The sequence below is a fragment of the Crocodylus siamensis genome, chromosome 10, assembly GCF_052110815.1.
Source record: "Crocodylus siamensis isolate JL-2025a chromosome 10, ASM5211081v1, whole genome shotgun sequence".
NCBI classification, from domain to species: Eukaryota; Metazoa; Chordata; order Crocodylia; family Crocodylidae; genus Crocodylus; species Crocodylus siamensis.
The window spans coordinates 53,632,255-53,647,282 of record NC_143404.1 but is presented as its reverse complement, the minus strand read 5'-3'; the positions used below and the strand labels follow the sequence as shown (position 1 = coordinate 53,647,282).

At 50.4% G+C, this 15,028-nt stretch overlaps 1 protein-coding gene across 3 annotated transcripts; it reads left to right on the top strand.

Moving 5' to 3' along the window:
* Positions 1–2,657: 2,657 nt before the first annotated feature.
* Positions 2,658–13,427, top strand: SLC32A1 (solute carrier family 32 member 1). Of its 3 annotated transcripts, none has more exons than XM_090064966.1 (3): positions 2,658–5,606; positions 9,092–9,935; positions 11,245–13,427. In XM_090064966.1, the coding sequence occupies exons 2-3, from the start codon at positions 9,558–9,560 to the stop codon at positions 12,430–12,432; spliced, it is 1,566 nt and encodes a 521-aa protein (XP_089921092.1). In that variant the 5' UTR covers positions 2,658–5,606; positions 9,092–9,557; the 3' UTR covers positions 12,433–13,427. The 3 variants fall into 3 exon arrangements, with proteins under 3 accessions (XP_089921092.1, XP_089921091.1, XP_089921093.1); XM_090064965.1 differs by lacking the exon at positions 2,658–5,606 and adding an exon at positions 5,667–6,103; XM_090064967.1 differs by lacking the exon at positions 2,658–5,606 and having other exon boundaries at positions 6,506–9,935.
* The last annotated feature ends 1,601 nt before the right edge of the window (positions 13,428–15,028 follow it).

The following is a 15,028-nucleotide window of genomic DNA, read 5'->3' as shown; positions in this document are numbered from 1 at the left end:
AAACCTTCAGGGCCAAATTTACAGCACTTGTCTCCAGTTTTGCACTCCCACTTTTTGCCAGCTCTCCATTCATGTGCAGTCATCTGTTCATACATATTAGGAGTCTTTGTGACCAACTGCCCAATTTAATGCATGTGCAAAATTTAGGGGTGGGAGGGAGAAGGGAATACCAATCTTTGCATGAGAAATCAATTGTATGTCTAAAAGAAGAGATGCAAAATTATAGGCTAATTTGAGGTTGTTTAGACCTGCCAGGCTACATTCTCAATCTCATGCCCAATAACTGTAAGTAATTAGGCTGTGGTATATTATTTTTCTAGAAGGACATCTGTAAACTGTTTTCCATATTAGCCATGAATGTATTGCCAGAAGCACTGCCCAGGTACAATTCAGATCTTTCTTCTCCCTTGGTTGTTATTATTTGGCTTTTGGGCATAGCTGGTATAAATTTTACCACAAAAAAACAAAGGAAAAAAACCAGCAATTTTCCATCTCAGTTCTGACTCCCTCCAGTGCCAACAAAGAGACTATTTCTTGGACTTCCTAGGGAGACAAAACAAAGAAAACACATACATTTCAGGGCCTGATCTAACCATTATCTACTTAGGAAGAATCTTCACCTATGGGGTTGCTATTCCATAATTGTCTACGATGGCATGTTTTACACTGGGTATGCCTACACGTTTGTTAATGCACAATGCCTACTGTGCATTAAATTTGGTATTTGCCAAAGGAAGTACTAAAAAATGCTCAGTAGACTGCCCTACTCTGCATTAGCGTGATCACACACCTTTTTCATGGTGGTTAATGGGCAGTAAACTAATACTACTACGCATTAACCTAATAGCACGGTTTCTGCTGTGATTCTGTAATGCACAGTCAATCAGTCTACTGGGCATTAAGTGTTTGGTGTAGATGTGCCCACTGTCTCCTGAAGCATTGGGTACCAGTTACCGTTAGACATGACACAAAACTAAGTGGACCACTGCTCTGTATGGCACTTTGTTATTCTTCTTTGTATCTATGCAAAGAGTTGTGTAGTGACAGCCTGCAGTAGGGCCTTCGAGTCAGAAATGTGTAGCCTAGAAGGATTTGCTCCTTGACCTGACAAGAACAACTAAACATTCACACTCAGTCCCCGTGTAGGTTATTCTTGCTCTGCACATGAATAACCTGTCCGGCCTTGTAAGAAATTGCAAAAGAGCTGTTTCTTAGATCATTACTGACCAGGATATGGTAAAATTTAATAATTAACTTTTTTCAGCTGTTTGTTTACAAGTTGACCAGAATTTTGTCATAATTCAGCTTCATGAAGAAGGAAAAGAGCTCATCCTCTTCTGATGATTTTGATAATTAATGGAACTATATCGATCAGATTACAGAATCCTAGTGGAAGATAAATGGAATAGAGTTTTTAATTTGAATTTTGAAAGGTTTAGATCTTATTGAGCATATATATGCTATGCCTTTTCTCCCTACACTCAAACTGACACTATAATGGTTTCCTTGGAAATGCTCAGGGGAGAAATGTGAATATTTCATTTAATCTGACAGTGATAAATCTTTATATATATTTCTCAATGAAAACCTTATTAACATGAATCAAGCCCATGGGAACAATGCCATTTTCTTGGTGAGCTGGAAATTCAGACTCACTAATACTAATGACCAGCACTTCTTTTCAATGAGAAAGCCAAAGTCACTGTTAAATGTAATCAATCTTGAGAGAATTCTTTTTAGCTCATGGGGAGGGAGAAACAGTGAAAAGTTTTTGGTTTTTTTAAAGTGAGGTCAAATCTGACAGTTCTTGGTCAAGTTTTACTCCATAGTACCTTACTTCAGCAAAATTCCAAAGGGCCAGATCCCAGGACATGCTGAGCTGAAGCTGTGCGTTTAGCTACGTATCTGTTCTGTCTTTGTCTTTATTTTATCTACATACTGGACCACCAAACCTTAAGGTTTCTTTCTACAAAGTCAGGTAGACATTTTGCATTCAGTTTAGTTCAGACTGTTAATGATGAGGGAGTTATGCATCTTACACACTTTCTCATGAAAGCCTTTTACTTTTCTATTTGCATTGTTATTGTCTTAATGTAAAATAATGGTAATTCTGACTGCATTTACATGTCTATAATTTGTGTCTGGAAAACCATAACAGAGGGCATGTCTACACATGCATTTACACCTGCTTAAATTTACTGTGTAGTAAATTACTGTGCAGTAAGTGGAAATAGGCTAGTGTCCGCACATGCAGGCATTAAGATGCATTAACACTGTGTGGGGACTGACTTGAGACTAAAGTTACTCCCAAGCCAGTCTCCACACCGTGTCACTGGGCAGTCAGGTGTCTACACGTGCATTACTGCACAGTAACTAACTGGATGTAAATCGCTATATTTACTGCACAGTATGGGTGTGCACATTTAGATGCAGGCCTGTACTGCACAGTAATTTCAATTACTGCGCAGTAAATGCACATGTGTAGATGCAGCTAGAGTGAATTTTCTTCTAGTGCCATCTCTTTAACTGCTCATGGAATAGTAACTGTACCAGCTCTGAATTAATTGCTTGTTAATATTAAGAAAATGGAGATTCATTCATTCATTCATAATAATAAGACAAGCTTGAGTTTATCACATTAGTAAGTATTAATCATTTCAGTGTGTTATAGTACTATGCATATGGGGAATCAATAGCCCCTTCTTTGGAAGAGTTTCAGTTGTGGGGTGTTCTGACTGAAACCGTTTTTCACTCGCGAACTTCTCTCCTGTTACCTGAAAAGTGCATAAAACAGCAACTTATACTATACATACAGGCACCCTTGGTTACATTATATAACTTGCCAGCAGGGTTTGGAAAAGGACCAGGTAACCATAGATCTAGTTCAATGAAGGGATACACAGCAGAATGTCATGGGGCTGCTTTCCCAAAATAAAGAGACTGCTGATACACACTGTACAGACATGAAGCAGATGTGGCATTCTGTGATCATCTGTGACCCTCTACACACACCTCCACAGCATGTTGGTATATCAGTGTGTGTTCATTCCCTACCCTCTTGAAATTCCCAGCTCTGTTCAAAGCTATTAACCAGGTCACCAAGGCTTGTCCCAATCCAGCAGTTTACCTAATTGCCTTTTTATAGTGTATTGTGCAACTCTTTATTATCCTGTCAGAATTCCCCTGCAAGGCTTCTGTGGAGGGAGGGGGAAGGAATGGAAGAGCTGGAATGAATTTCTGTACTGTACAGCCACTCATGTTTCCAAGCCTAGAACAAGAAAGCACATGTTCACAATACCAGAGGGACAGCTATATGCAGTACCATATATGGGCATTACTTTTATCACTAGGTTGCCACCTCTGGCTTCTAATGTATTTATAAAGATATATGTATTGATATAATTATAATGATCAGAGTGGTAAGCCTTAAACTTAACTGTTATCTCCTAATAATATTTTCCCTTATGTTTAGAATTAAGAAATATTGCTGACAGTAGCTATATTGACTGTATGCATTTAATTCATTTACCTACAAAAAAATCTCATGCATTCCTATGTCTAAATGGAGAATAAATACTCATTTCGCAAGATAGTTGGCATTTTCATTACACATATATGCTGTCAGCTTATTGAGTAGCCAGTATTCCTCGCTAATCTCTTGCAGTCTCCCACCTATCTAGTGCATCAGCTAGCTAACATAAAGTGAAACAGAATCCATCCTTTTGATGTTCAATATATGCATGCCTCTGGAACTTGATCTTGCACTGTTTGTGCACCCAGATGTTTGGTTCATGTCACTGAGGGTGTGCAGAGTATGAGACCATGAATAATCCTTGGAGCAGGGACAGATACTCCAGTCTCTCTCCCTCCCAGGTGAGCATACTAATCAGTCATTTAGAAAAGCATGCAGAGTCTTGCTTTCTCTGTTGCAATATATCTTGAATTCTTTCCTGCACAGTGACAGCTTCCAGAAGAAGAATGGAGAATGCTTCCCCACCAGAAGAGGAAGAATCTACACCTGGTGGCTAAGGCCCTTTCTTGGGACGTGTGAATTTAAGCCTCTCAGATGGAGGCAAAAAAGTAAACCCCATCTTCTAGTTCCTGATAGAATTGCTCTAATCACTAGGCTTTTTATAGGAAAGATGGGCAGTAGCATCATTAATGCCTTCAGTGAGAGTGGCTGTGGTGTCTGTTTTGTAAAGATCTGACTCCTGCAGGTATGAGTTGTGTGCGCTAGGAAATGACTTACTGGAGTGGACCTCTCAGGGGAGACAGGCAAGGGAAATGACTCCTTTGAGACTCCTGTAGGGACTTAGGCACGGCAGAGGGGCTGAGCTGCTCAGCCCCACCAAGAAGTGGCAGTTCTGGGCATGCCTAGAAGCATGCTGGATATCTTGAGTTGAGGTACCTGGGGTGGTGGGTGGAGGGGACGGATGTTGAGCCTCACAGTTTAGGCACCTACATTGAACCAGTTTCCCAATTTAGAAACCCAAGTCCTTCTGTGAATCTGGGTTAGAGTATTTTACAAATTTAGGTTCAGATTTACAGAACCCTTTGGAGTTTGGTTGGTATTTCTGGCACCCATTTTCCAGAGGTATAAACTGAGGCAGTGTAAAGCGGACTTGTTTAATTTCTCTTCATAACTATGCATTTTTAAAAAAACTTTGCACTATAATATGGCAACAGCAGGGGCCTGATCCCAAACCCCATTGAACCAATAGAATTACCCCTTTTGAGCTTGCCTCAAGCCTTGTGCCTTGCCGGTAGCCATTCCTGATTAAAAGTCGGCTTTCAGGAAAGATCTCAGTTCTAAGGCAATGCAGCTGGGCCCTGCGGTGTCTCTGGACAGCTCCTGTCGCAGCAGCGGTGCACAGGGCGCTGGAGGAAGCCATCCGGCTTTGTGCTGGGCTCCTCTGCTCCACCCTCCCTTCCTCTCTTTCCCGAGGTTTTTAGTCATTAAATAGCTTTCCCCCCAGTTTAAGTCGGGAGCTGCAACTTCAAATCACGCCAAGCCTGGCCTGTGGAGATAAGGGTAAATCTATTTAACCCTTGAAAGGAAGAGCTTGCAAGGCAGTTGAATTCCCTTTCAGTTTGCTGACATGCTGTCAAGCCTCCGCCGGACTTCACAGTAGAAGCAGGGACGTGCTCAGAGAGACTCCCTTTCCCAAGTTTTCAGACGGGGAGCACTTCGTTTAAGCACAGTGGGGCATGGAGAGGATGGGCGGGGCAACCATTTCACTCAGGTCCCAGTATAATTTGGGCTACACAAAATACTATGTAAATAATAAAGGAACATGCCCCTTTTTTCTTACTTTGGACAGGCAGACTCGAAGAATAAAGCAGAGCCTTGCTGCAGCTGCGAAGCAGAGCCTTAGGAATTGCTCCACTCCGCAATTATTTGCAGATCACATGCGCCCCAGAGCCCTGCTAAGCTTTGGAGCGTGCCTGGCTGGAGCACCCCCTGCGTGGGGGTGGCTGCGGGGTGGGGGGGACCAGGAGTGACGTGGCTCTTCCCATCCTCACGCGTCCTGCTGCCCCCCGTCCTCCGCCAGCCGCCCTTTCTCGCGGAATAGCGGGTGCTGGCGACGCTGCCGCGGGAGGCGCAGGTACACGCGGGCGCGCTTGCTTCTCTCTCTCCTGCAATGCCATCGCTTTAGACCGCGGCAAAGTTTAGTCCGGGTTTTCCTGACCTGGGAGCGGATGCCAGGGCTCTTTCCCCTCCAGCCTGCCCAGGAAACGAGCAGGGGAAAGTTTCCTGTAGTGGCAGAGCTGGCACGTGCGTGAGATGGGGCGGTGGAAGGGGGAACCAGTTTCCGCCTCGACTTCTAGCCAGCCGGGGTCTGTCCCTCCGCCCCCTTGGCTGGGCTTTGCTTGCTTTCACGTTTCACTCCGGGCTCAAATGTCAGTGCTGCTGCCTCTGCCGGGCCCGGGGGCCGGGGCTGCCTTCGCTGCTTCGGTTGCCTGTCTTCACTTACCGTGCTGTAGACATGGGAGCTGGAGCTCGGCCGCACGCGAGCGTGTAAAAGACGGGCTGGCTGGTGGCTTCCGCCGGAGTTAACTTACAAGGATTTTTCCCCAGAAGGAGCGGAGTTAGGGAGTGCAGGTTAGACTGCTAGCTTCACTGTTGGCGGGGGGGGAGGGGGCGCTCATCATCATCCTCAGCAGCACCACCACCATGATTATTGCTTCAGGATCCGTGCTGCGTTTTTGCCCCTCGCCGCGTGCGGGGACGCGGGGCGTTTCCGACTCCCGGGCAGGCGCTGAGCTGGGATGGCGGCTCCGGCTGCCCCGTGCTCCCTGGTGCCCCGGGGCTGTGCTGGGACGTCCTGCCCCGCTGAGCTCGCTGCAAGTTTGGGCTCCAACTTGAAGGGCGCCTCGCGTCGCCTGGCCGGCTTGTTGGTCAGCCGCCGCAACGCCTGAGCCGGGCAGGGGCGCCGGAGCCAGGCGCGGCCCCGCGCGGCCCGGGGGGGGGGCGGGGCGGGAGGGTGCTGCGGCTCGTGCCGGCACCGGGCAGCGCAGAGCACTCGCGGGGAAGGGCTGGTCCTGGCTGGGGGGCCCAGGCCACGGGCCCCAGAGACGGGAGGGGGGGCGCTCCGCCGGCCGGAGCTGCCCCTGGGTCGGCGAGGCCGGGCCGGTCCCCGGAAGGCGCCGCACGGCGCGGCTCCGCCGCACGAGGGTCGGGGCGCCGGCAGCCACGGCGGGGGTCCCCTTCGCCTCCCTCCACGCCGCCCGGGGTTGCCTCTGCCTCTCGGGCGTTTCGTTGTGGCGCTGGGGGGGGGCTCAGCCTTTGCCGGCCGCTTTCCGGATTTGACTAAGGAGAGGTTTAAGCTTTGCGAGATGGGTTGAGGCTTTGGCTCGCTCGTGCCTTGGAGGGACGGGTGCAGGAAACACTGCGTGCAAACCAGCGGTATGAGTGGATCACCGCTCCGCGCTGGTACATGGCTTTTGAGCCCCGCGGCTTTGCCTTTTCCACCTCGCGTTGACCGCAGTGCTGTTACACCCACCGTCATCATCGTCACCGTCATCGTTATCGTTACCATCATTGCTATGTTAGTCCAAAGCAAAATCTCGTAAAATGACCAGAAAGACCACGCTCCGTTTCCTAGCAGTATTGCAGTAGCATCGAGGGAGGTAACGGAGATTCACTGATATTAAGACGACAAAATAAAAGGAAATTTACTATCCGATTTTTTTTTTCACGTTCCGGGGGATTGTTCTTTAAATGGTCGTTAAAACCCAGGGAGGCTCGCTCATGTCAGTGCAGGCTGGCTGTTTCTAAATATGGAGCAAAAGTGTGCAGGGCTTGCCTTTCTCGACCTATTTGTGCACTGATATGTAATAATGCCTTCTCCAAAGCAGAGGCAGAGAGGAGCCTGTTTTGCTAATGCGCCGCTCTCTCTTCCTCCTCTTGCAGAGAATCGCGGGCTATAAATAAGCATAATTTTTTTGGTTGGACGGGGTTGGCTTTGACCCTTAGCTCTGCAGAAAGGAAGAGCAACCAGGAGCCTTTCCAGCACGGAACCTGGCCCCAGCGACCCTGCAGATGAGAGCAGCAGCAACAATACCAGACCCCTGAAGGTCCCGGGGCCTGCTGCCGCTTCTTGTTTCGATGAGCCAACTGGTTCCTAAAAGCATCCCCTAAAAAGACGCATTTCCCCCTTCGGGGCGTTTGGCAGTTTCGCTCCACATCGTCCCCCTTATTCAGATTTGTGTCAGTGTCCCTGCCTTCCGGTTTTCTAAACAAGAATCTAATTTCTGATACCATAGTGTCAATAGCTCTGTTTGTCCTCCATAAAAAAGTTAGAGACCAAAAGAAATATTTTTAACGGGAAATCAAATCGTTTGTTAAAGCAGCAAATGAGATAGATAGACTGATAGATAGATAGATAGATAGATAGATAGATAGATAAATAGATAGATAGATAATCTCTGCCTCTCTCTAGATATATATATTTATATATATTTATATATTGTCTCTATTTATATAGAGACATATTTATCTCGCTCTCTGTATATATAGCTCTCTATATAGATATACATATTTTTATCTATCGAACGCGTTTTAGAAATATAATTTCAAGCACTATTCAAGGTGATTTCCTATTGTGGAAGGAGAGGGGGAAATGGCACCCCTTGAAAACGTCGCTTTAAAATCACATATCGCCCCTGAAACGGGCTAGATTTCCCCGGGGGAGCACGCGTGGACATGCAGTAAGACAGGGACAGATCCTGACTGCAGTAGCGGAACCAGGGAAACGAATGAAATAAAAGCAACGAATAATGTTAAGGCTTTTGTGTTTAAAAATAAACGCAAACGACTGGAATCAAAACCCCAAGCATATCGCACCTCTGCCTTTATTCAAGAGCTGTAAATCTGTAGATACACAAATTAACACAAATTAATGGCAATACCCCAGAATACGCAGATGTGGACTCCTGACGAGGAATCTGCAACTATGTCTGGCTGCAAATACGAGGACAATAGGGAAGCTTCTGCATCTGCATGTCGATAGTGAATAACCCCATCCGGGCTGTACCACATAGAGACAATAGCGAGCAGGGCAGAAAGCCGCAGGTCTCCGGTGCACACCCAAGGGGAGGAAGACTTGCAGGCCCCCGCGGGCGGGGGGCTGCGTCTCCCGTACTGCAGGTGGTAGGAGGGGAGGGGAGGGGGGGGATGGCACGGCTGAGCTGGCCAAACGTGGCCAAACGTGGCCTACAGATTTCGAGTCAAATGAAATGCATTTGAAAAATCGTTCGGGAAACCAAACGCAGAGAAACGAAACCTTCCTGCCCCCACCAGGGGTTTTCTTTGGGGTCCCTGCTTTGTCATCGAGAATCCCTTTCCTAGATCGGGGCTGGGCTGCTGCTTTGGGAAGGTGAACCCGGAGCTAGATCTCGATCCGTCCCTGTAGATATTTCATTAGGGAGGGGAACCTGCCCCCCCGCCCAGTCTGCAGTGCTCGCGGGCCAGGCCAGGCGGTGGGGGTGTTGCCGTGTGCGGAGGGAGGGGGAGCAGGGCTTTGGTGGGGACTGTAGGACCTCCCCCAGAAATGCAGCAATCCTCTCCCCTCTCCCCTTCCTCTGCTAGATGGACGCAATGGGATGGAGACGTGGTGTGCACAGCAAAAGGCTTGCGTTGGCAATCTGGTGATCAGCACACGTCCCCCTGCCTCTCTCCCCTCCGGCTGCTCTGCACTGCACTGGCATCAGTGAGGCCGGAGACAACCAGCTGCTCAGCAAGGGGACGGGGAGTCTCGAGAGCCGACGCCGGGCATCCAGACAGCCCTCCCCGCTGCGTCCCCGCGCCAGAGCCCCCTGGACCTCCCCGGGCTCCCCGGGCTATATGCACAAGCCGGAGGGCGCGCAGTCCCCATGGAGGTGCCCAGGAGCTGCCACTGAGCGGTGTCATGCTCCAAGGGGCACGAAGGGGCAGCAGGTGCAGTTGCAATAGGGAGTGGAGCTAGCGGCTTTGCCCAGCCCGCAGCACCGGCGTCTCGCCCGGCGCCCAGCTTCGGCCCGTCCTTCCCCGAGCCCGAGCGAGGCAGCGCAGCGCCATGGCCACGCTAATCCGGAGCAAGATTTCCAACGTCGCCACCTCGGTTTCCAACAAGTCCCAGGCGAAGGTGAGCGGCATGTTCGCGAGGATGGGCTTCCAGGCGGCCACCGACGAAGAGGCCGTGGGGTTTGCTCACTGCGATGACCTGGACCTGGAGCACAGGCAGGGGCTGCAAATGGACATCTTGAAGTCTGACGCCAGCGACGAGGGAGCCGAGCCCCCCGTGGAAGGGGACATCCACTACCAGCGGGACGGCACCGGGCCCCTGCCCTCGTCCGCCTCCAAGGACGAGGGCGTGTGCTCGGAGCTGTCCGGCCAAGGCAAGCCCAAGATCACGGCCTGGGAGGCGGGCTGGAACGTCACCAATGCCATCCAGGTAACGGGCACAAGGCCGGGGCCACCCGCCTGCAGCGGGGGGCACTGGGCAGGGCCGGGGCGGAGCCGAGAGCGAGGCGCCCGGCCGCGGCTGTGCGAGCTGGGGCATTGCGGCCGGGCGCCGCACACCCTCCTGCTGCCCGGGGCCGCCCCTGAGCCGCGGAGACGCAGTCCCGGCCCCACGTCTGCACGGGGGAGGCGGAGCCGCCGGGCTGAGCTCGGCGCTGCGCTTCCCCGCCGGGCCCGGCCTGGCGGAGCGGCCGCGGAAGAGCGCCGAGCCCTTCCCACGGCCCTGCGAAGGCCCGGCCCCCGCCCGGCCTCGGAAGGAGGGCGGTCGGGGCTTGCACCGTCGCCCCCCTGCACGAGGGACGTGGACGCGGCTCCTCAGGGTAAAGGAGCAAGCCTCCCGGTGCCGGGCTGGGGGCTTTGCCTGCAGCCCCGCCCCGCCCTTGGTTCCCGCAGCTGCGCTGCCCAGATGTTCCCCTCCCGGGCCAGCGGTTAGAAACTCAAGCACATTGCACCTCCGCAGTCTGCCCGGGCAGAGGAGGGCGTCGAGGCTTTCCCTCCTGCAGCACAGCCCTCTGCAGAGCCCGACAGCTCCCTGACGGGGACCCTGGGCTTTGGGGAGGGCGGAGGGGCTGCTGAAAGGTGCCACTGACACTGGCAGGTCCCAGAGCAGAGCCCGGACGGCCGAGTCAGCTCGGCAGGGATGGGGGGTTTAATTCGGCGATGCCCCTTTCCCTGAGCCGCACGGGCTCTGCCCAGACAGGACCGGGGCGCAAGTCCCCGCGAGATGGGAGTTAAACGGAGCTGTGCTCATGAAATCGCTGGAGGCAAACCCTGCTAGTGACAAGAATATGGGGATAAAAGAGTGAAGGCTTCCAAGGAGCTGGTCCAGCTGGTCCCTTCCTTTCCCAGTTCTGGAAAGACGAGGCTTTTCTTTCCTACCAATCTTCTTCTTCTTCCCTTTTTTCCCCATTGAATACAGTTTTAAAAAGTCTGCGCGAATGTGCTTTTACTTTAAATTGCAGTGTGGCTCCAGCTGAGGCGCGCGCGTGCGTGTGTGCGTGCGTGCGTGTGTGTGTGTGAAGACGTTAGAAAGCGATGGACACAACGCCGAAAAACGGTGGCATTTCCCTTTTGATCGTTGCTGTGCCCCGGGGGCAGCGGAGTCCCACTGCCGGCTTCTCTGATTCACCTGCATTGAGCTCCCCCGCTGCTGGGGGCGGGAGGGGGTACGGGGTGGGCACAGGGGCGTGCAGTCCTCTCGCTAAAATGAGCAACACAGTATCCATTTTGTCTCTTTCTAGGGGATGTTTGTTCTTGGCCTGCCCTATGCTATCCTTCATGGTGGATACCTAGGACTCTTTTTAATTATTTTCGCTGCAGTGGTTTGCTGCTACACTGGGAAAATCCTTATTGGCTGTCTTTACGAGGAGAACGAAGATGGGGAGATAGTCAGGGTGAGAGACTCCTACGTGGACATCGCCAACGCTTGCTGCGCTCCCAGGTTTCCCAAGCTTGGAGGGAGGATTGTGAACGTGGCTCAGATCATTGAGCTGGTCATGACCTGCATTCTCTATGTGGTGGTCAGTGGAAACCTGATGTACAACAGCTTCCCAAACTTGCCTGTCTCCCAGAAGTCTTGGTCCATCATTGCCACAGCAGTGCTCCTGCCCTGTGCTTTCTTGAAGAACCTCAAGGCTGTCTCGAAGTTCAGCTTGCTCTGCACCTTGGCCCACTTTGTTATCAACATTTTAGTGATTGCCTACTGTCTCTCCAGAGCGCGTGACTGGGCTTGGGACAAAGTCAAGTTTTACATTGATGTGAAGAAGTTTCCCATCTCCATTGGCATAATCGTCTTTAGCTACACTTCCCAAATTTTTCTGCCTTCCTTAGAGGGGAATATGCAGAATCCTAAGGAGTTTCATTGCATGATGAACTGGACTCACATAGCAGCTTGCATCCTCAAGGGACTCTTTGCCTTGGTAGCCTATCTGACCTGGGCTGATGAGACTAAAGAAGTCATCACAGACAACTTGCCATCCACCATTAGGGCAGTAGTCAACATTTTCTTGGTGGCCAAAGCCTTGCTTTCCTACCCCTTGCCCTTCTTTGCCGCTGTGGAAGTGCTGGAGAGATCCCTTTTCCAAGATGGAAACAGGGCATTTTTTCCCAACTGCTATGGGGGTGATGGGAGGCTCAAGTCTTGGGGACTCACCCTCAGATGTGGCCTGGTAGTCTTCACCTTGCTCATGGCTATCTATGTCCCTCACTTTGCCCTCCTGATGGGTCTTACTGGGAGCCTCACGGGGGCAGGTCTCTGTTTCCTGCTCCCAAGTCTCTTCCACCTCAAACTCTTGTGGAGGAAGCTCTTGTGGCACCATGTCTTCTTTGATGTCGCTATTTTCGTTATAGGTGGTATCTGCAGCGTGTCTGGGTTCATCCATTCTTTAGAAGGTCTCATAGAGGCTTTTAGAACCAATTCTGACGAGTAAAGAGTGGTCGGAGCTGGTTGCTTTGAAAAGAGAATTATGTTGAACATCCGCATAGCCAAATAATTATGCATCCTTTTAAAGAAAAGATTCATTATTTTAGTTACATGCATCCAACGAATTATATGTCATAGAAACTAAAAAGAGGCTAAAAAGAAGCTACGACAATAAAAAAATAAAGTGTTTCCCCTACAGTTTTTTTTAATAAGCTAAGATTTAAATATATTTTTTCTTATTTAGCAAATTTGAAGGAAAATATCCGAGGCCCTTTACCCCCTAAACAATAGTCCTCTCTCTCTATATATACACATATATATCTTTTATGATAGGAAAATACCCTATTTGGAAACAATCACGATTCTCAATATTTTTGCAAATCCTATGCCATTCGGTGTTTCAAGAGCTGAAACACAGCTGCCAATCCAATGGATTTGGGTTATTGTGCTTAAAATTAGAAGCAAATAAATGAGTAGTGGGGAGAGGGGTGGACAGTGAGGTTCCCTTATTATATGCAATGTGAGGCATGGCTGCAGACAAGCGTTAGGTTGTACAACAGCCCCGCAAGCCAAAGCGGTACCAGCGGCAGGCACCGAGGACCCCAGCGCCCGTACCGTTTACACGGTAGCGAGAGCGCGAGCAGGACCGCTTCTTTCTTCCAACCCGCACAGCCGGTAGGAGCTTCCCTTCCACTAAGACCGCTGCCTCCAGCTGAAGCCACAGACTCGGAGTTCAGTTCTCGGGCTTTCTTTTTGGTTTTGTTTGCTAGTCATAATGTCCAAATTAAGAAGAAAAAAAAGGTGTGTTGGATTTGAAAGTGTTCGGGCTACAGAAACAAGACAAGACACAACTCATTCTGTGCAATCTACCAGATCTGTGGAGCTGTTTCAAATGTCTGTGTGGTGTACTTGTGGTAAATCAGATGAAAAATGTATATCAGAAAATCTATCTTTAACATATAACGTGGTACATAAATATATCAAACAATAAAGAGAAACCATAATGAACGCGGCTGGCCTGGTTTGTTCCAGGGAGGGAGTGACAGCGAGTTTGCAGGGGCAGGGGCAGGGGCAGGGGCAGGGGCAGGGAGGAGCGGCGGAAGGGAAGATGCCTCCTTTTCTGGGCTTCTGCAGGGAGCAAGAGAAGGAATGAAAGAGTCGACGAAGAGAGAGAAAGTCCAGCACAGCAACCTCCGCCTCCCACCCCGGCAGCAATGCTAATCCGGAACAAACGCTGCCACACCAAGCCTTGATCCAGAGTCCTGAGTCAGGACTGAGATCTTTGGGGACAGGGTTTCAATCTTTTTTTCTCTTTTCCCCCGTCTTCCCTCTGCTGTGGAGGGCCATCCCACGCCAGCCTCCCGCCCTTGGTCGGCGGAAAGCCGGGCCAGTGCGAGGTGGGGCTGAACGGGCACTTCGCAACGGGTGGATCCCTTCGGAAATGCTAGTGCCCGGGCACACGGCAGCTGTGACTAGCATGCCGGGGTGAAGATACAGCCCTTGTTGGAAACGGATTCACACCTCCGGGACTCCTTGCTCCCGGGACATCCCAGCCCAGGTTGCACCCAGCTGTGCAACACAGCAGTGCCCTAGACTAAAGCCCCCTCCGCCCACCCCACGCCTCCAGGGCCCCTCAAACACTCTCTGATGTAACTTTATTTTATTATTATTATTTTTAGCCCCGACACAGTGGGGTGGCAGGGACCCAAACGATCGACCTCACCTCTGAACGACCCGGCTCCTGCTTGTGACACGACTCCTGCAGCCGGACTAGGAGGACCCCACTCTCATTATGATCCCCGAGAAAAGCTACCTGGGGGAAGCTCTCGTTTCCTCTCGGCTCTAAAGATAGATTCGTGCCCAGTCTGGGTCTCATTGCCCGAGGGAGACCCTGGAAGAGGATGATCCGTGCCAGCACAGCGCTCCCCGCTCCAGCCCGTCCTCACCTGGAGCCCAGAGACAGGTCCTGTGCTCCGGGGGCTCTAATGCGCCTTTAAAGGGACGTCTGTACTGATGGAGTTTTTTTTTTTTTTCTTAACAAGCGATTCCTGAAGCCCACAACGAGCCTTGCTCCTGAGTCCTGAATGCAAACACCTTGATCAGGACGAGATCTCTGGGCACAGGGGCAAGGTTTAAAAATATTTTCTTGCCTTCTTCACCTTTCGTTAAACTGACCGTTCAAATGAATGTTAAGAGAGAGAGGAGAGATTTAATTCCTATCAGCTACTGACAACGTGCATTTCGTGTGCCTTATACCTGGACTATCTATTTTGCATGCTATAAATAGTATTGGTAGGAACATCAATAATATGAATAACCAGGCTGGCCACGTTAAATAAGTAGCAATCATCTAAGGCAACTATTTGTAACAGGTGACAGCTCACTGTGGAAGCTAAACGCCTCGCACAGTAATTAATTATTTTAATGCTTTAGAGTACTGTGTGACCGGATCCTCGCCCTCAAACCCGGGTTAATGTTCCCGGGAATCCTGCCCGAGTACAACCTATGATATTGAAACAGGGATTGGCGCAGATATCTTCTTTTGTTCTCGCAAGGGGAGAAAAAATGCCCGGTGACAACAGGAAATGGTCGGGATTTGTCAC